We start from the raw sequence: 20085 nt of genomic DNA, 5'->3' as shown, positions 1-20085 counted from the left end.
CTTACGGAGTATTGATATTAAGTTACTAATCTCGTCTAGATCTAATACTGAAGTATACGGGATATCAGACAGGCCGGAGGGCTCGTTGATCATCCACAAATACGGCTACAAGCGTATCACCGGCCCACCGTCTCCAACGCAAGTACCAAAATTCGTGTACACATTAGAAATCTGGTGGCCTCTCGCATCTCTCTGGGATCGTTCGGGAGACTATAGGAGAGGTGCTTTGAGAAACCGACTTAAATCACTTTAAGTTACTCGAGGCATCAGCAGGAACTCATGGGCATCTTGATCACTCGATCTTTCTGCCAGAACTACGTCGCATTACACCTCATTCCTCAGGCTTGGAAAGGCCTAGGAAGTCTCAAGAGAAGTGGTAGTAAGTGTACTTTCTCAAATAAGTCAACAACCCACCTAGTCCTGCTCTTCAACCAGCAAGGTAATTACCGTACACAACTATCAGGATAAGAGGATCTGCAACATGGATCATGCTTCCGAATCTGTTAAAGATGTTGTTTCAGAGCCCCTCATCAGGCCCTCCTAACAGAGATGTCATCCGACCGTGATGTGTATATCAATTCATTTCACCAGGTTTCTTGGTCATCTCTCGCAACTGAAAGCGCAGAGAAAGAGTACTGCCGTTGGCATCAGCAGAGATTTCATTATCCTTCTCTCCTACTCGCTTGTAGCAAACAGATTTTGGCCGTTTTCGTGTCCATCACCGTCCGAAACCGTTCCATTGGGAGACATAACCCCCTTCGTGTTGTCGGCGACAGCGTCAGCCGAGTATGGGTATGCTCCCGTGAAGAAGGGTGTCTCCATAGTGCTCGGCATTTGTTGAAAGGCCGCAGTCAGTGGATTTGCGGAGTAGCCAAATGGGTCATCAAACATGTTGAGTCCACCTAGTCCAAAACTGCTACCCAATCTAGGGGCCTGAATGCTGCGAAAATGGTCTTGGGCACTTACAGGTGCTTGACCCATAGGCGCAGCTTTGGCATAGCCGGTGGAACTACTGGTAGTGGCGGCGAAGCTCGGTTCCACGTTCTCCTTTCCCATGCCAAGCCCGTCGCCAGACTCGCGGTGAAGACTGTGGTGGCCAATCGAGGTATACATGCTATGATACGAAGCTGACTGCTGATATTGTGGTTGCAACCACGGGGTAGTCATGAATTGCATCTGCTGCCTATTTGGAGACGGTTGAATGTAGCTCTGTGCTAGAGGCGGACGTGATCGAGTACCATCCAAATCAGACACAAGCGACTGTGACTGATGCTGGACTCTAGCATAGCCATCGTCGTTGAAGATGGCAAAATTACCACGCTTCTTCCGGTCTTTAAGGTTGCCGACTGTCAACTTGAATTCCAAGTTCTCATCCTCGGTGGGGGCGAACCGAGATGCGGGGCGATATAAGCCAGCGACAGGAGAGCTGGGAAGGTAGGGTGATGCTTCTTGGGACATCTCTTTCAGTCCTCGGGCACGGGGTTTGCGCTTCCTTCCTTTGCCTTTTCCATTCAGTGCCCCGGGAATGTTGCTATCCCTCTCTGCAAGTGGTGGTCGACGTCGCCGAGCAGGCTTGGGGACTGGTGTCTCTCCTCTGAGCGGGCTTGTCTCGTCGACGTTGCCGGTGATGACGCGAGTCTTCAACCATGTGCCCCCGGGTGAGTATATAGCTTCAGAGGGCATCACCAACTCCGATGTCCTCTCCATCCTCTTAAGGGCAGAGCCGTCTTTCTTTTGATTCCTCCTTCTCCTCATCTCTTCTGTGGCGGCATCGAATAGATTCATACCATGCCAGAACACGCCCTTCAATCTAGGACTCTCATCGCCCGCTTTTGGAGTGATGGGATCTGTGATGGCAGGGCAGTCGGCCTCTGAGCTATGGGAATGCTCAAGCGACCACGAACGCTTGATTGGACTTTTGCGAAACCGACGAGCTTTACGTCTGCTTCGCACTTGTCAGGACACGACGGACGTCTCAGAAATGGAGAGTTGTGCTCACCCTTTCTGCCTTGTTGGACTCTCGTCATAATCACTGTTATCATCCGTATCAAGATCGAGACTCGGTAACTGCAGCTTCCTTGTTGGGCGACTTTGATGCAGCTGTCGGGTCTTCATAGCGGGGTGGCGGTTGGATGGAGCTGGGATCCTTGTTTTACCATCTTGCTGGTCGGGGTCGTTCTTGATGTGAAGTTGAGTAGTAGACCGGCCTCTTTTGGTCCCTTTCTTGGATTCTTTCTGAAGCATGCGTTCAGACAGAAGCTCACCAAGACCATGTTGCTGGTACCATCTGTCATAAGTTGCGAGCTCATGGCCGGCCGAAATTTCTTGATGACTGCGGACTTGGAGTTTGTGCAAGTGAGACAAATGACCTTTCGAGCCAACATGAGTAAGAAGATGGGAGACATCGCTAAAGGATGGTCTCTTGGGGCAGATGCTGCACTTGAGCAAGGTCGAAGCCATTGGAGACGACTTCTCGAGCGGAGATAATTTTAGGTGTACGATGAGGAAGTGATGATTGAAGCACAGATGAACTCTCCCTACAGAGGACAAAAACTCAACACTTGTACACAATGCACTCTCCTCCACAGAGAGGAGAAAAGATGGAAGGTGAAGCTGGGAAACTGAGTAGTTGGAAGTCTTGTTTTTGGTACTGACACTCGCACTGTACAAGGAAGAGCAGTCAGGAAAGAGCAATTGAAAGTGAGGTTGAGATGAGAAGTGAGCAAGCACAACACGTGACCAGCAAGCATCAAGATACTGATGCCCTCCCGTTCATTCTGGTAACGAGAAGGAACGACGGTAACCCTCGATGACGATGATAAGACCTTGCACTTCATTTTCTTCCGACTTGTAAGATCATTACTACAACTTGAAATTGGCGTCACTGACTTCTTGGCTTGTAAGCTGCGGTCTATGCCGTCATGGTACTGCAGTGTTGATTACTGAAGCGAGTCTAGAAGCGCAGCCACATATTGAATCTCCTCTTGCTTGTATCCCAAAGCCTACCAAAAGCCCGACCTGAGTCAATAGATGGCAAGAGGTATCGAGGCAAACGACCAGGATATGAGACTCTCATTGAGCACTATCTTGACTTCTGGATGCATCTTTGGATGACATGCTTCGGCATGCAGCTGCACGTCTCGCGTTAGCAACGATGAGATTGATGTTTGGGAGACAGGCACATACTAGACTGGATCGACTGCTACCAGTCCTGGGAAACCCAGAAGACTCAGACCGGCCAACCCAAAAACGGTGTGGAAGACATCAACCATGTCACCGGGCCTGTCTGAGATGCCTCCTCCTTCATAGTCCTGACAGGTCAGCGTTGTTGGACCGTACAATCACGCCCTTGTACTAACTTGACATCGAAGAATAAAAGCACTCAGCTTCTTGCCATCAATCCAATGGAGCCGATCGATCATGGCCAGACTGCTCAACACCCACCAACTATAACAGACATCTTCCAGTTTTTCTGGCCTTCCGTTTAACCCGCCATTCTCTAGTTGTCTTTCACTGAGCCAAGCCCCCAATCGATCTCGGTCAACAAGATCTAGATGACCAGCTATCGCCAATGCACCAACGCAGGTGAATGCCTGGCCAGCATGAGACTCTGCTTCAGGATCTACTCCGTAGCCACCATCGAAATTGCGGCAAGCTTGGACATGCGCCACCGCTTTGTGAACGTCAATCAGGTACATGAGATTCAGAAGTGATAATGCGTTGAAAGCGCCGTAGAGGAATCGAGTGTCTGTCTCCCCCCACTCATCACCAGCAAAGGTCCCGGTTTCCCGGTTTTGTAACCCGGCAATATCTGAATGGTTAGTCGAGCCGCAAGTGATACATACGCGGACTTACATTTTCCAATCTTAATTCTACCTCCATGGCCTTCACTTTCCAGTTCATCCAGTTCATCCAAAGCATCAACAGTGGCCAAAATCTGGACAGCACTTACCGTAGACAGCATATGCGCGTCATGCCTTGGTGCAGCACCGAAGCCACCATTCTCGGATTGACAGGACATCACATATTTGATTATATCCTCACGAGGAAGAGCGTCCGGATGACCCAGCAGGTGGAGAGCTATCAGGCCCCAGTAGACGCCATTTAGTCGTAGATGTTCTGTGAGCCAGTACTCCAGTTCGTCTTTTCTCTGGCCAAATCATCAATGAAATATTTTCTTGCCAGGTGCAGGTCGACGCACGGTATCTAAGCTCTTGATATAGTTGACATGTTTCTCAGTAACAAGATATGGTTCCTGAGCGGGATCACGACCAGCAGGCACACCCCCCCTGCCTGGACCGGACACAAGAGCCATCTGTGATGATCGAAGCCCACGTGTCAAAGGCACCACGGACTATGGGAAAAACGGTGGCCGGATCACACCGAGATGCGGCAGAAGAGACAGTAGTGAGTCGACGTTAAATCAGTATGAGAAGCGTTCCGATACATGCGCTGGACAACGCAGCAACGGATGTAACTTACTTAGTAGTCAATCATAACGCTGAGGTGAATAATAGGAACATGTAAGCTTCTCTGACATACGCGCGTCAGTGTGAATGGTGTACCTGGCACCACTGGATCAGCAGGCTGACTCGCGGATTGGGGTGCCACATAATTGCTGCATAACTAAGTTCATTAAGTTGGCTCCCATGACTCCGATCTACATTCCAGGGGTGTATCAGCGCCGGTCTGCCACCAAACCACCCATCAAACATTGCCATGCGTTTGATGCTTCTGAAGGTCTAGGCAAAGAATGTTCGCCTGCAGCTGCGGCAGAGGTTAAAGTATATCTCTATTTCGTCCCACAATCAGTGCTAGAGCATTCGAGCCGACAACCGAGAACTCATGGGTAGCAGCGTGATCTATTGACCCGACGCAGCAGGAGGTGCATCAGACTATTGTCTTGTCCCCCCTCCCTCGAGCTTTAACTAGCCCCTTGTACCTGAATAGGCGCCCCAACTTGAGGACCCCAAACAGCTGCAACTGACCCCCACCACATCACGCATGCGTCGGACAACTTGTCACCAGCGTCTCGACTAACTAGGATAAGGGGATCACACAGAACTCACCGCCACAGAACAGTGCTTTCTTACCATTTCAATTCTCGTTGGAGCATCTTTCAATCCCCCGAGGCTGTCAAGCTAGTCAGTCCGTCTTCTTGGATACTTTTGCGAATGCCGTCAGGTACCTGGTCGCCCTGAAGCCGACCCTTCACGTCCACCCTTCGATACCACTTCTCCTCTCTCCAACAAAGGCCGAACCTGGGCTGTGCTACCCCAAGTATGCCTCAGAAATAGAACCGAACTAATCCCTGCCTTGGATCGCTTTGTCAGAGGTTACTCCGACGCATGTGTCTCTGCTCTCCTCATTGTGGTTCTCTACTGCAGGTGCCGTGCGGTGGTAGGGTTCATACTATCAACACAAAGGACTCCACACGTCAAAGAAGAGCCCACTCACGAAACTGCAGCCTGTCTCGGCTTTAATGGTCTGTCTGCTCAAAAAGGTACGCTATCCCAGGATGATTCATTTTTTCCGTGCTACCATGGCCCTGTAGTTGTCTCAGCTGGGACAATTGACGCCAGTGGATAAAAGCCGTAGAAATCTATACACACTCCCATATAACTGGTTTGATGAAATTTCTCTTCACGGCAGAGCCGTCCTGTTCGAATATCACTGACTGCTGTATGCCAACTCCAGATCGATCACTGCCGCATACGAAATTACTTCACGCCGAGCAATTTGCCTGCAACCCCATACCTGGCCACGGCCGTCTGCTGGCGACACTGTGAGAGCTGGGACCGTTTTTGTCTGTAACATGCCAAAGTCACCAGTACCTCCGGCGTTGAACCTCAATGCAACCAACGACCCGACAGAACCCGACCATACTCAGCACATAAGCCCTTCAACTCTCAGCCCCAGATCATCGAGATCCGCCCGATCGAATCCAGGATCGCCTGTCTTCCAAGAAAAATTTGAAAATCCGTCGGGTCAAAATAGCACAGACAAAGCGGGCAAAGGCAGCACTGGAGACAATGGACTAGTCTCACCGAAAGTAACCACAATACCACAATACCCTCCTTCGCCTCCAAGGGCATCTCCCAAACATGGTCGGGATGCCTCAAGGTCGTTCTTTTCTAACCTGATGGCTTCAAAGTCCTCCCATCGATTGCAATCACTTGACCAAACCGCAGCGGAAGTAGCTGACACAGATCGAACAAATGGAAGAGGTCGAACAAGTTCAAAGGAAAGAGGGGTCTACTCTTCGAAGGACAGAGGTTCGAACTCAGATCTATTGAAGAATGTCAAAGCGCCCGAGATGCAAAGAGACCAGTCGTCTGATCACAAGATGTCCGGTTCTGACATATCTACGCAACCATCAGAAGGGGGCGCCTCACCAAATGTGGCTTCAAAGAAGCCCAAGCCACGGTTCGGTATACTCAATAGAACTAGATCAATCAAGACGGATGACCAAACCCGACCCAAGCCATCTGCACCAAAGAAGCTGGATCTAAGTTCGTCTACAGCAAACTCCAACAGGGATCCCCAATTTTCCGAACCAATGAAGACTGCTCCACTCCGCAATGACCACCGCGAGCGTGCTTTTGGTGATTCAGTTGGTTCTGCGCACAGGAACAGGTCCGCAGATCGTCCACAGTTATCCAGGGATAGGAGCCAGGAAAATTTTCCGCCCCGTAACAACAAACCTGGTGGTTCGCTGGCGAACTCCAATTCTTTCAAAGAAGGCGCTAGCACACATTTACTCTCCAATCTTCATCAGAGTGGCAGAGGTGCAGCTGATAGGCTGGGAAAGGCTGGCAAAGGATTTCTTGGGCGTATCACAAGAAGTGGCAGTAACCACGAGCGAGAATTGGTCACGGATGACAACTACATATGTTCGTCCATCAATCTGCCTCTGGTCAAACAGACTAGGCGAACCAGGATAGCCAAGAGGTTGGAATTGTCCAAGGACAAGACGGAGTTCTGGATGCCTGCGTTGCCGTGGAGATGCATCGAGTAAGTTCAATAACCTCCGTACTATCTGCTTTACTGACATGGCTGTAGCTACCTCAATATGAATGGCTGTGAAGAGGAGGGTCTGTATCGAATTCCTGGCAGCGGCAAGGACGTAAAGCACTGGCAAAGACGATTTGACACTGAGCATGATATCAACCTCTTCGACGAACCTGAGCTGTACGACATCAACACAATCGGATCCATGTTCAAGGCATGGCTTCGCGATCTACCAGATGAGATCTTCCCAAAACAGGTGCAAGTCAAGATTGCTGAACAATGCATGGGGGCCACCAAGACTCCACAGTTGCTGAAGGACGAACTTTCGAAATTGCCGCCATTCAATTACTATCTGCTCTTCGCCATCACCTGTCATCTAAGCCTACTTCATTCTTTTGCGGACAAGAACAAGATGGATTACCGCAACCTCTGTATCTGCTTCCAGCCATGTCTACGAATCGATGGTTTCTGCTTTCAATTCCTCGTTCAAGATTGGAAGAACTGCTGGCAGGGGTGTTGGACAGAGAAGGAATTTCTTGAGGAAGAATACCGAGTTCAGGCTGAAGGCGAAGACGCCGAATCGCAGGCCGCATCCTACGATCCTGATGAACGCGCTGTCTCCTCCTCAGGCAGCAGCCAGCATCATCCTAACATCCCACCACAGTCTCAGCAGCAGCCGCCACAACAACCGCCACAACAGCAGCAGCAGCAACAACAGCAACAGCAACAACAGAAAGCACCGAACTTGCTGCGAAAGGAGAGGCAGAATAATCCACGACCGGCACCCAGAGCTCCTGCAACCACGAAAAGCAGTGACAATGCCTCCTCCGTTGGTAACAGAACTCATTCGAGCAGCGTCTCCACCGAGGATCCGAAAAGCAACACCAGCACAACGACGACAACCACAACCACAACAACCATAACCAGCGACTCTGACACAGTTCGCGTGCGCGTCGAGTCAAAACTCCCAGCTTTGAACCCCTTGTCCCCTATCAAGCTCTGATGGGAATTGAGAAAAGATAGAGTGCAGTCAGCCTTGAACATGATGCTAGGCTGAGGCAGGAGCACTATCATCATGTCCTCATCATGTCTTTCCCTGGTTACTTGCAAACTTTGAACATAAATACCCTTGCCTTGCTTTACTTTGCTCTGCTTTGCCCTGCTTTGTTCGCTGGTCTGGTTGTCAGTGTGTTCATCGGTCTTGCTTCGGTTGTTTTGGTCCCATTTGGTCGCCTTAGCCCCAAGATTCATTTTCTGATCCCAGATACCTCAGTCCTTGGCTATGCCTTTTCTTCCGCCGCAAGTTCGTCTTATCACAGAGTTCATTTTATCCGTGGGTTAGTATGCTTCACGATTCATTTTGGTTTGGTATTTTCCGGCGCTTGGTTGGGGTTGGAATGGGTACGGGCGGAATAGTCGTCTTGGCATTTATTGGAATGCAACTTGAATTGCGCGGAAGGTCCAATAATGTGTACGATAAAATAGGACCCGGGGTGGATGGTTCGGGACGGGACGGTGAGATGGCGGAACGGATGGAATGGTGTTGATGAGCGCAGAGCAAAGCAAATATGGATATGCATTAGCCTAACCGCCTGATGAGCATTGAAGGCTCGTAGTTAATGGATGATTATGAAGAAGAAAGCCGCAACGGGCAAGAGGGACAAGATGAGAATTGGTATGTATGTGTGCATGCCATATAGCCTTAATTCCCCCCTCCCACCCCCAAGCCAGGAAAGCCCTCGAGCTGCCACCGCCAGTGATCTGATGACGATATCTATTCCCTAACGAACTAAATAGCTAGCTAGCTAGCTACTCCAGACCGCCGTGACGTGCTGAATCCCATCTCATCCCATTTATTTCCGTGAAAAGGAGGTGGAGAACTCCTTAACCCACACCGGCCAGTGAACTGAATCCCGGCGAGATGTGATACACATATAACGGTATACCCGGAGATGTCATGCATGCATGTATGTATGTTTGAGCCATTTTTTCCCACAAGCGATCAATCGGTATCCAGGATCTGGTGACGATGTGCCGGGGACTGTGCATCCGTCCGCGGAGAGGGTAAGAAACCGAACTGATGAGCGGGGTGGCGCTTGGGTATTGGTTTGGTTTGGTGCTAGCAGTGTTCAAGGGAAGCCGGGACAAAGGACAGATCGTTTTCATGTGCATTTATTGATGTCGGTGCGTGCTCTCACGGCTTTTTTTCGGGGGAGAGTAGGAAAGCGTGTCCCTGCAATGATATGAGATTCACACGACGTGCTTCTCTTCTCCCTTGGGGGGCCTTGGTCAGCCGTAGCCTCACTCACGTAGGAGCCGAGTAGCAGATCTTGACATGTATAGTCTGCCTCTCCACAGGCTATCAAGGAATCTGGCGTATGAAAATTCACCGGCTTAGGCTCGTTTGTGATTCTTGAATTCCGGGCGAATGTCTTTCAATGTCGTCCAGCAATGAAAGATTCTGAGCCCAAAGGTCTTTTTCATCCGACGATGCATGTCTGACTCAATACTCTGGTGTATCCAGCAGCCTCTCAATAACATATTTGCCCCGTACCACGCTCATAATTGGCCCCTCCAGGTATTTTCCGAATCCTCTGCTTCAAATCTCGATCATTCGTTGCAGCAATGTATATCTTGTGTTTCATCAATCTGTCGACGATGCAATCATCGGCGTAAACGCCTTTGTGATCACACTTCAGTCGTTCCAACTTTCGTCCCGCGCGATTCTTAAAGCAATGCGGTATTTTAGTCCCAACTGCTTGAGCTCCGTCATGCACAGTCTGTACTTATAGGGATGCATTCGGCGTGCAAACAGTTCATCATGGTAGGGAAGAGCTCTAATTTGCGATTGACGGCGAGTCCCAAGAAATTCGTACCCCTGAGGACCGAGTATGGCGGAACGAGACTTTGATTGTAGGCGAAGAACAAACTTGACCAGACTTGGGGACTGGAGGACAGTCAGTCGTACCAACCTAGGACTTCTTGATTGTGATCTTACATTTCTCGGATCACCTTATCGCCCTTGACTTTCTTTCTTGCTTCGGTCTCGCCCTTGTCTTGGTTCTTTTTTGACCGCGCATCACGTCGACCAATGAACCACCTAGCCTACGCAGATATCCTGACTTTCCTCTGGACTTTCATGCCGTATCTTTGACCAAGTCCCGTTGTGATTACGCAGATCAAGTCGTTGATAGCGCTGGACATTGTGGGTAATCTGCATAATATTACCTAGTAGTAGTACGTGAATATGCATGATTTTTGGTGTAAGATCACTTTAGGACGTCCTCCTAGGCACACCCTCTCAGCGGCTTTCTCTTAGGGACATCCTCTTAGGGACATCCTCTTAGGGACATCCTCTTAGGGACATCCTCTTAGGGACATCCTCTTAGGGACATCCTCTTATGAAACTCTCTTACCGACATCAAAATCATTCAAGTAAATCTTCGTACACATTTACATGTAGTGTTAGATTGAAATAGAATGATCAGCAAGGGTTACGGGGAATCCGAAAATTTGAACTGACCTTTAAGCCTGTAACAGTCGCCGTACGGAGTAGTCCCGTTCCTAAGACAACTTAAATTTAGTCTTGACCAACCCGTACCTGGGAACACTGACCAGGCCAATACTCCTCCCTGCAACTCCTTTATCCTTCCACCTAAATCAACATTACAATTATCTTCGTTGCCATCAAATGCTGCCTCGGCGGCTGTCTATTGTATTCGTACTATTCTTTGTCGATATCGAGTGACACAGATTCCGTTCCAAACTGCATAACCAGCCTCGTGCATCGGGGTAACAAACAAGCAAGGGGCAGTGAACTTCCAAATCCTTCGCCGAAAAAGTTCCATCGACATAAACAAGACTGGGAGGATTTGCTCGTTTACTTAGAGCACTGGCGCCATCCAGAATTTGATTCGAGTCGCTTGTGCAGGTGTTTGATAAAACTGGCGGAGGCTGGACAATACTTCCATCATGCGCTCCACCGCATCCGGGCGCATGTCGCCATCCGTCCTCTTTCTCCTCGCTGTTTTTACAATAATAGGGATCTCGCGGGTAGCGGCACAGGATCTACCAACTTTGACCATCTCAACTGATAATTCTATCCCTACTGCATCAGGGCCTGCATCAGATTCAGGTTCTTCAGCTGCACCAACCCAAACCTTCTGAGTCTGCTTCTGTCTGCTTCTGAGTCTGCTTCTGAAAGCCAGTCTGCTTCTGAAAGCCAATCTGCTTCTGAAAGTCAATCAGACGCGTCAACTGAAGACACAGCTTCCAATACTCTTCCACCACTTACATCCCTCGCTGGGTCGTCTGTGGAAACAACCGGCACACCACCGAGCCTCTCAACCACAACCGACAACCCAGGCCTTCCCAAACTTACCGATCTTCCTACCCTCTCTGGGCAATATAGTTATCCTCCTCCGTCAGTGCCACCAACGGCAAAAGCACCATATATGCAACATTCCAACCTTCCAGAAGGTACTGTCTTCATCGCTGTTGGCGCTGCACTAGGATTTTTCGCTCTTGTTATCATTGCATGGAGAGGCTTAGTAGCATGGTCAATCAACCGTTCAGTCCGTCGCTCCGCCAGCAAAGGCTATACCGCAGTGGGAGACTCGTACGATAAAAGTGACAAGAGGAAGTCTGGTCTATACGGTTCAGCCGCAGCCATGGGGTCCACAATGTCTCTAGAAAAGCTGGTGTCGACCAGTCGAACAGGTACTGCTGGCTCAAAGCCTAGAGAGAACAGCAATCTCTTCTTCTCACCAACGGCTGGGGCGGGTATGCAGACACCTGGCAGCCGAAACTCTGGCTATCTTCCTTCCGGTTACTATGCCTCCACGAATGCAGCACCTGGAGGTGGGGCAGGCATGACAACTCTTGGAGAGCCTGGCGACCGAGCTTCCAGACTGAGGCCACATTCGGGAATTCATGCTTCACCGAGACACCTGGATCCTAGTCCACCAGAATCTCCAGATGTTCGGCCATCGACTGCAGGGCTCAGCGCTGGTGATTCGAGGAGTAGCCTCAATCTATCGACTACAACCGGAAACAGAGCGCCGAGCACTTATCTGGATGATCTGATGAATGTCCCTCCTATGCCTCAGCACACAAATTTATCCGGGCGGCCGAAGAGGGAGAGTACGGGGAGGGGGTCCTATAGAGATTGAGACCAATTGTATTCAGAAGCAGGAGTCTGCATCATAAGGTGTTCTTGGGACTTCAAGAAAGGTGGCGAAAAGGTTCTAATCTGGGAGGATCTGAACTGTGGGCTAACAGTCTGGCAACCTTTTGCTTCTTGGGCCAATAGGGCCCCATTAATTGTCGAACTGAACATATTTATTGTCACAAGTGTACAGTGGCACTCAAGATTTGTTCCTCTGTTGCGATTCCGTTCGTGTATTCGAAGACCAAAAGTGCCTCCCGTGCTTAGATGATCATTAATCCTCGTCAAGCTAATTGCTATGAATTGAGAAATGTCCGAGAGACCGAGACGTTTAACTTGATGTGGTAAACGAGCTACCACATAGTAATCTTAGCACTTCATCCGTCCATCAGACGTGATGTTTTCGGACTCCGTCTTTAGGAGACCCAGCCTCGAGAGCGAGTCCGCGTCCCGATCGGGTTTGGCACCGCGTAATGGCCGCGTAACGGCGCCGGCTCACTTGGCACCTTGACATCATGTGATTCCCCGGCGCGGCCAAGCGGGGTGGTTTTGCTACATCTCTATCCCCTCCATGCCCGAACAGGGGTGTAGAATGCCTCAATTAGCGTCGTCGATCTCCTTATTTCGATGTTGCTACAACTTTTGCTTGCTCGAACGCCTTTGATAGATATTCGGGAATAAGTGTCTTCAAGAGCAAAGCTTTAACTCACTTGTCAAATGATTTTGTCTGATAATATATTCATTGAATGCTGGTTAGACGATGTCCTGTGAGCGACCTTATTTGAGCTTAAATTTCACCAAACGCGCTAATTGAGGCATCGGGCACGGAGGGGATAAGTCCTCACGATCACTTAGCACGTTGAAGCAATTCCTAAGACTCATCGCCTTTGACCACGACACTACCTATGGTGTTCACTCAACCTTCGAACAGTTCGTGATCGATGGTCACCTAATCGTACAGGATCTCTGCAAAGGCCACCCCTGATCCTGCTCAATCTCCCTTAGCTTGACTAGTTCGTAGTTGGCGCGTACCCTGGTGAGGTTGGTGCTTTTAGCCACACGGTCACAGACCGTTATAATACCACGCGTTATTTACCTTTTTGTGGGGAGAGCCAGTCCGGACTGGCTCTCCACTGCTGGACTGGCTCTCCACCGCAGGACTGGCTCTTGATTCCGGGAAGATACCTTGGCCACACCTCTGTTACTATGAGTTAGATTCGTTTCTCAGTCTTGTCCACAAATATCTGTTCGCTTCCGCTGGCTTACCATGTGCCAATTACCCTTGAGCAGTCGTAGTTAGTTGAATCTAAAATACCTATTATCACCAGTTACAGTAAAGTCCCAATTGTTGAAAGTAACGCTAAAACTGCTTCTGCTATCTATGGATGTCTGCACTCGATCAATTGGTTGATCTAGTAACTTGTACAGAAGTTGTATCCAACTCCTGTCCGAAGTTCAAGTGCGATCTTACTCTGGTGGCTGGTGGCGCTATGCCTGTTCCGGCATAGCCCTAGGTCATGTGACGACTACTGGGCTAGCGGCTTGGCAGCAATTCAACACCAATTAGTTTAGGGTTTCTCCCCAGACAGTACAGAGTACTGCCATCCCATCCCCCAAACAGTCAACTTGACCATAAATTTTCTCACCTCAATTGCCTCCAGCATCCAACACAGAGAAAGAGGAATCAAAGCCATCATCATGCCTGGCATGCAGGACCCTTCACCCGAGGAGATGATTGAGTTGGCAAGGAAGACGAGGGAGCTGATTGAGTAAGTCACCTGTTTGGCTAAATATGATCTATGTTAGAGCTTTCAACGTGCTTTTGATATCCATTTTTGGCTACATGGTGAGAGGCCTTGTTTTCCCTTGCAGTGTACAGAGTGAAGTTTGTAGCCCCTCAAAGAGGGCGTAAAATCACTACCAGTCTAGGGGTGTGGGTGTAAAGTGTTCATCACTTGTCCCAATGAGTAGTATACTCTCACCAAGCAAATGAGCAGACATTTTCCTTGAGCAAGATGTATTCTCTTTTCCTCGATCTTGCCTTTCTCATCTGTCTGCCTGTTATCACAATGCTCAGACGTCTGTCGCCCTCTGCCAACATCGCATCCTTTCCCCAAATAGCCAAACCCTCCAAACATCTCTCCAGCGCATCTTTCCCAATATCATCCTCACTTCCTTATCATCCGCCTCCATCTTTATCCTCCACTAGTAGTTCAGCAATGCCCATTACATTTCCCCTCCTACTGACTTGTCACCAATAACAGAACAATATACGCCCACCCCAACTTCAACACAGCCCAACCGGAACGCTCCCCCAAAATGCTCTGGCACACCGGTGACTTCGCCCGCCGCACATTCACCGACTACATCGCCCCGCTCCTCCCCCCGTCAATGGCGAGTCTGAAACCCTCCATCGCCTTCGCTGATCCGCGCTGCGAGGACCCAAGGCGGGGCATGCCGGGCGCGCCACGTACGTCTCCGTCTCATCCCACCCCATCTCATACCTTCCCGCCCTTCCTCTATCCCTGCCTACAGAAACCAGACGCATAGCTGACCTTCCCGGATTGTTTTAGCTCGCTCAGACCAAGTAGTGACAGGCGAAGCAGCAAACGCCTGGCCGGAGGTAAATAAGGAGAAATACATGGACGCAGTGATGCGTAACATGATGGTTTCGATGATCATTCTCGATCCAAGTGGGCCGAAGGTGCAGATGATGTTTCCGGGTGCGGAAAGTGGGTTTGATTTCGGGGAGGAGATTCGGGAGATGGCTAGGAAATTGAAGGAATAGGGAAGGGTTGGGAGCAGGATTTGGTGAAGCGGATTTAGAGAGTCGAATAGATTGGAATGCCTCAATGGGCGGGTTGTACGCTGTGGCTGATGGGATAGAGTGTTCGATGTGAGAAGTATGGAGTATGATATGATGGTTTCACGAGGCTGCTGACTCTGCTTATGGTAATCTATTTCAATACTTCTAGAGACAGTTGTGGATGATTCTCATTTGATTAGAGGAGCCAAGTAGAAAGCAAAAGCGAGCTGAGAATGAATGCAAAATGCCTGATACTCAATTGCCCATATTTGCTGCAGAGAGTCATGATGTTGTCCAGTTGGGAGGGGCTAGACGAATGGTTTCGAGAATTCTGAGAAAAATCACTGCTGCTCAAGTGCAGCAGCTATCTCTTTGCTCCGGGTCACTATCGTCAAATGGTTAGCACAACTTTCGGGAGACGTGCCCCTCGGACGGCTTCATGAGAGAATCGACTCACCAGCGTGCACCGTACGTGTCCCATTGGAATATCATTGCACCCAAGAAAGCGCCGATGAAGATGCAGATGATGATGTAGCCTAGAGATCGTGCAGGGAAAGGCCTTCATTAGTAGTCTGACTCGTGGTGAGCGGCGTGATCATGAGCTGAGACTTACCATTGTAATACATAGCCAGCAGCATGATGAAGTAGCCGACCGCAAATTGAACCATGTACAGCAGAGAGCGGACGACTTGCTGCCACAACTTCAATTTTTTCGGAGCGAAGGTGGTGCTCCATGCCGACGAGGAAGATCCAAAGCCGGCCACTTTGATCTTGCTGCTGCTTTTAGCCGTACCGGATTCGCTGCTGCCGCTGACGCCGCCAGCTTCACTATCACTGCTCAGTTGTGCATCAGAACGCCGCAGATAGCGGTCGAACTCCCGCTGAGCACGACGTAACAACTCGAGTGAGATGACTAGGAGGATAACGCCGATGCAGGAGCCTGCGAATGCGCCGCCGGAGCGTACGTGCCAGCTGCGGGCGAGGAAGCATGAGTCGATTGTGTACCAATTCCATAACATCTGGAATAAAGAGAAATGGGTGAGCATTAGTAATCAGACTCTAGGCAACGGTAGCATGAGCGGTAGGTAGTAAGTAAGGGATCGACGTGCCGAGATCTTGCATGCGTTCGGGCCCATGCCGCCGCCCATGTCCATGCCACTACCTCCTGCGGTGTGCATGGCCGTTGTGCTCGTAGCAGCTGCTGCAGAAGCGGAGCTGGTCATCATCATGGAGCCCGTAGAGGACATGGTCATTGTGCTCATATCCATTGCGATGATCTGGTTTCGAATCAAGGCGAAGAGAGGAGAATAGTTATGGTGCGGTTGGAGCTGGATGAAGGGCGGCTAAGAAGTATCCAAGTGGTAACTATCAAAGTGCTGAGGACGACGAGCATAAGAGAACAAGCAAAACCTGCACAAGCGACGACTAATGTTCCTCTTCCATTTTGGCCACCTATAATAGTGAACCAAGGCAAGAGAGAGGGCAGAGAGTGAATGTGGAGTGGGCAGGTGGATCTTTGGCTGCGCCAAACAAAACTTGCTCAAAAACAACCTGGGCGGGCATGAGCACTTATTTCACCTTGAATTTGTCCAAATAGGAAAAAAGACCAGGTATATCAACACAGAAAGCAGAACTGTCACGGATCGCCCAAGTCAGAAGTGAAGCTAGAGACTTGTCAGTCACCTATCTGCGTTTGCTGTCACCCTGTATTAGCATTTATTGCCGGGATGCTGCAGAGAAATGCGCATATTGAGCAAGATCTGAGACTTTCCCCCAATCTGACTCAGGTATATGATAAATCTGTGCCACTAGAGATCACAATATTTAGTAACGGTACCTGGTTGTGAAACTCCCAGAATCCTACCATGGCTGTTCTTTCTCACTCCAGCCTGAGCGCCCTTTTGGCAGCAATCCTCTCCTTCGTCTTACTATTCAGTAGTCCTGTTGCTATGGCGGAGTCCAATCGAGGTGAGCTTCCCTTTGTCCGTTAGATCTTCGCTCGACTTCCTATCCTCATCGCTTTTGGCTGAGTCTTGAACAGAAGTGCAAACCATAGCGCCACCAAAGCATTATGGCATGCTCCTGTTTCAGGCCTTCGAGACGTTGGACGTATTCGGCCCGCTCGATGCTCTCCAAATATTGTCGCGAAATCACACGATGAATCTTTCTCTCATATCGAGCTCGAATACTCTTGATCCAGTAACCACTCGGCCTCGAGCTCCGGGCATGAACCCGAGGAACTCGAGTTTCTCCCAAAGCGTCCTTCCGACTCACACGATAAAAGACGCCCCAGACCTGGACGTTCTCATAATTCCTGGCGGTCTCGGAACCAGAGCGCCGGATTTGAACGCAATGATTGACTACATCAGAACAACCTATCCAAAACTGCAATATCTTATCACAGTGTGCACGGGTACTGGCCTAGTAGCTCAAGCTGGTATACTTAACGGCAGAAGAGCGACGACCAACAAGAGTTCCTGGGCAAGTACCGTCGCGCTTGGTCCTAAGGTCAAATGGCAAGGCCATGCACGGTGGACTGTCGATGGGAATATCTGGACATCTTCGGGTATCAGTGCTGGCATTGACGTGACATTTGCCTTCATCCAACATGTCTATGGAGACGATGAAGCTACTGATATTGCAAACCTGATGGAGTATGAAAGGCATCAGGATCCCAAATGGGATCCGTTCGCCGGTATTTTCAACGTCACTCCGCCATGATCAGGAGGGAAGGATGAGACCCACGATTAGTCATACGGATATTGCCGGAGGTAGGAACCCCGCAATCAAAAATCTGATTGCTTAGTTAAGTCCATCCATGAACAGATCACAGTTCAAGGGCGTGGAGAGAATGATTCTACCCTAGAATCAAATCCATGCCACCATGCATCTGAAGCTCTTCAAGGTTTTGTTCACATTCTGAAGCTATCTTCCTTTCTTATGTAAGTAATCCTGACGAACGCGACGACATTAAATGAGCGTCCCCTGACAACTCCCCATACCAACGCCTCCAACATAGAAACTATCATTCCGGATCTACTCGCTTGTCAAACTTTCACAAGCTGCCGATGGGTACTTGCAATGCCAGCACTCATCGGGCTCTCGCATGAGTCCGGTACACAGAGCTTCGCCCGCAGAAAATATTCCCCACTTCTCTCCTGATCGCCGCCAATCCATGCTCCTTCGTAGCCATCGCCGGCTAAAGCATCCTGGGCCACGCGTGATTTTGCTAGGTACAGGGTACGATCACCTTCAACCTCAATGATGCAATTATGCCAGGGTGTGGGCGTGTGCAGCAGATCGGCTGTTTTGGGTTCATGTCGAGCAGTCATGGATTCGATCGCGCGGACTTTCGGTTTGGGGAACAGCCTGATCCCGAACTTCGGGCCGCGATTATCATGTCTGCAGCACTTCCGCATCAGTAAATTGGGTTTTCCCAGGAAGTCGTTGCTCGGCTGTCTAAAGGGTTCCGACTTACGCGTGAATAGAGAGCCGTATCGTTGAAGGAAAGAGCAGTTCGATCAGGTTTGAATACGCTTGATTTCGCTAATAGACACAGTCAGATCAAGGACCGAAGAAATACGAAGGAATCATGCCAACTAACCTTGATCATTTCAGCGGCTACCTTAGTGGAAAGCTTCTTGCGCTGGCTGGTGCTTTTACCAGCGCAGTCTGGGTGAAAAGCGAGGTCCTCCAACATGAACCTCGCAAAGCCACGATATAGTGCTACCAAGGATTGGTCTCCGCCTTTGATCAGATCATTGAGCACGTTGGGGTCGATGGAACAAGTCGACATCAGGAGCTTGCGACAAAGTTCCGCCTCTTCGGTAAGGCCCGTGGTTACAACATGAGGAACATCGACGTTCTCGATCCATTCGCGTGAGAAGAGACTCGTCACTTCTGGACTTGCAAAGAAGATGTCCCAAAGTGATAGAAATTCGATTGATGAATTGTCAATCGTATCCTCAAGCACGCCTCGTTTCATTTCATTAAGCTTCTCTCCATACATGTCAACGATGTCATCATCTACGCCAACTGCGACAGGTGTCAGCGCACACAAGAACGAAAATTGCAAGTAAGGGCACTCCTGCGTAACCAGAGGGTGTAATTCACTTACTGCAATCCGAAAAAACGTGTCCGTCGCTAATGAGCCAGATCTTTGCACCAGGCTCGTATACCTCAGCCACACTCTGAGTGAAAGAGCGAAGCACGTCGAGCGCGATCTTCTCGGCCCTGTCGGGATATACGCCGTTGGTCTTTTGTGGATTAGACGATTTGCATGGGAAAGCTGGCAGGCAGAGTTCTACGCGGGCCTGTCTTTCTGTGAAGCCGAAAACGCGGTCTTCGAAATAGTTCCGGCCACCTCCAGTGATCCATTGGTCATTCGGAGCGATATTCTGGAGCTTCTGCTCAAATACGTTCGTTATTAGCCGAGCAGCTTCCCTTGCCTTGGTGTCGTCGCTGGTCGCGGTTTCAAGACGTCGAAGCGGTTCGAATCGGGTTTCTGCCAGCACGAATAAGCCGGCCCAGTTTCGAAATTCTGCTGTTTCTTTGGCGCTTGCTGGTACCATGATCAACATCCCAACAATACGTTCTTCACCCGGGCGGCGCAGCTCTTGGATGCTGAAAACTGCATCCTCGGTCTCGAGTGGTGATAGCTTTAGAAGGCTGCCATCTTGGGGTGCGAAATATGATGGAAGTAGCTGAAGTCTTTCCACTTGCCCACCAGACGGCAGTGTTAGCTTCTCCGAAGTGTATGGACGAGTCTCTATTCCTTTCCATATCTGTGGCCATGCCTCCTTGACTTGTTCAGTTCAGTCCCCGCCAATATAGTGCTTTGGTTTGGTGATAGATGGATGAACCACTGTTGAGAGGCGCCATGGTGTTCGTTGCCTTGATAAAAGAAGCTTCTTGCGATGACAGAAGATGACTGATCCCTACGAAGGGACAATCTCAACTTCTTAAGAAATATTACGAGGTTCCCTCCAAGTCTCAGCCTTGGGAAGCTCGGCCCTACGATTCAACCAGGAATAACTTGATGGAGTAATGGACACGGACGATTCTATTTACTGCGCATCCCGACGTTACAATCAAACAAAAC

At 49.8% G+C, this 20085-nt stretch overlaps 8 protein-coding genes across 8 annotated transcripts; 4 read left to right on the top strand and 4 right to left on the bottom strand.

The window, feature by feature from the left end:
* Nucleotides 1-675: 675 nt before the first annotated feature.
* On the bottom strand, nt 676-2460 carry EPUS_07670 (uncharacterized protein; the record flags this gene model as incomplete). Its single annotated transcript, XM_007787351.1, has 2 exons — nt 676-1942; nt 2000-2460. 2 exons carry the CDS (start codon nt 2458-2460, stop codon nt 676-678), a joined length of 1728 nt encoding a protein of 575 aa, XP_007785541.1.
* Nucleotides 2461-3082: 622 nt separating this feature from the next.
* EPUS_07669 (Geranylgeranyl transferase type-2 subunit beta) lies at nt 3083-4315 on the bottom strand (the record flags this gene model as incomplete). Its single annotated transcript, XM_007787350.1, has 5 exons — nt 3083-3131; nt 3187-3311; nt 3360-3811; nt 3856-4150; nt 4202-4315. The coding sequence occupies 5 exons, from the start codon at nt 4313-4315 to the stop codon at nt 3083-3085; spliced, it is 1035 nt and encodes a 344-aa protein (XP_007785540.1).
* A 1500-nt stretch (nt 4316-5815) lies between these two features.
* EPUS_07668 (uncharacterized protein) lies at nt 5816-8014 on the top strand (the record flags this gene model as incomplete). The annotated part of the gene is made up of 2 exons (XM_007787349.1): nt 5816-7014; nt 7063-8014. The coding sequence occupies 2 exons, from the start codon at nt 5816-5818 to the stop codon at nt 8012-8014; spliced, it is 2151 nt and encodes a 716-aa protein (XP_007785539.1).
* A 2969-nt stretch (nt 8015-10983) lies between these two features.
* On the top strand, nt 10984-12182 carry EPUS_07667 (uncharacterized protein; the record flags this gene model as incomplete). Its single annotated transcript, XM_007787348.1, has 2 exons — nt 10984-11146; nt 11260-12182. The coding sequence occupies 2 exons, from the start codon at nt 10984-10986 to the stop codon at nt 12180-12182; spliced, it is 1086 nt and encodes a 361-aa protein (XP_007785538.1).
* A 1694-nt stretch (nt 12183-13876) lies between these two features.
* On the top strand, nt 13877-14966 carry EPUS_07666 (uncharacterized protein; the record flags this gene model as incomplete). Its single annotated transcript, XM_007787347.1, has 3 exons — nt 13877-13947; nt 14443-14648; nt 14752-14966. The coding sequence occupies 3 exons, from the start codon at nt 13877-13879 to the stop codon at nt 14964-14966; spliced, it is 492 nt and encodes a 163-aa protein (XP_007785537.1).
* Nucleotides 14967-15335: 369 nt separating this feature from the next.
* Nucleotides 15336-16252, bottom strand: EPUS_07665 (uncharacterized protein; the record flags this gene model as incomplete). The annotated part of the gene is made up of 4 exons (XM_007787346.1): nt 15336-15369; nt 15442-15520; nt 15598-16003; nt 16043-16252. The coding sequence occupies 4 exons, from the start codon at nt 16250-16252 to the stop codon at nt 15336-15338; spliced, it is 729 nt and encodes a 242-aa protein (XP_007785536.1).
* A 597-nt stretch (nt 16253-16849) lies between these two features.
* On the top strand, nt 16850-17705 carry EPUS_07664 (uncharacterized protein; the record flags this gene model as incomplete). The annotated part of the gene is made up of 2 exons (XM_007787345.1): nt 16850-16952; nt 17026-17705. 2 exons carry the CDS (start codon nt 16850-16852, stop codon nt 17703-17705), a joined length of 783 nt encoding a protein of 260 aa, XP_007785535.1.
* Nucleotides 17706-18031: 326 nt separating this feature from the next.
* On the bottom strand, nt 18032-19865 carry EPUS_07663 (uncharacterized protein; the record flags this gene model as incomplete). Its single annotated transcript, XM_007787344.1, has 5 exons — nt 18032-18386; nt 18463-18530; nt 18589-19019; nt 19102-19788; nt 19847-19865. The coding sequence occupies 5 exons, from the start codon at nt 19863-19865 to the stop codon at nt 18032-18034; spliced, it is 1560 nt and encodes a 519-aa protein (XP_007785534.1).
* Nucleotides 19866-20085: the final 220 nt, after the last annotated feature.

Source organism: Endocarpon pusillum, assembly GCF_000464535.1.
Source record: "Endocarpon pusillum Z07020 unplaced genomic scaffold C665653, whole genome shotgun sequence".
NCBI lineage: Eukaryota > Fungi > Ascomycota > Eurotiomycetes > Verrucariales > Verrucariaceae > Endocarpon > Endocarpon pusillum.
The sequence above is the reverse complement of the archived record's forward strand: the minus strand, read 5'-3'. Positions and strand labels throughout refer to the sequence as shown.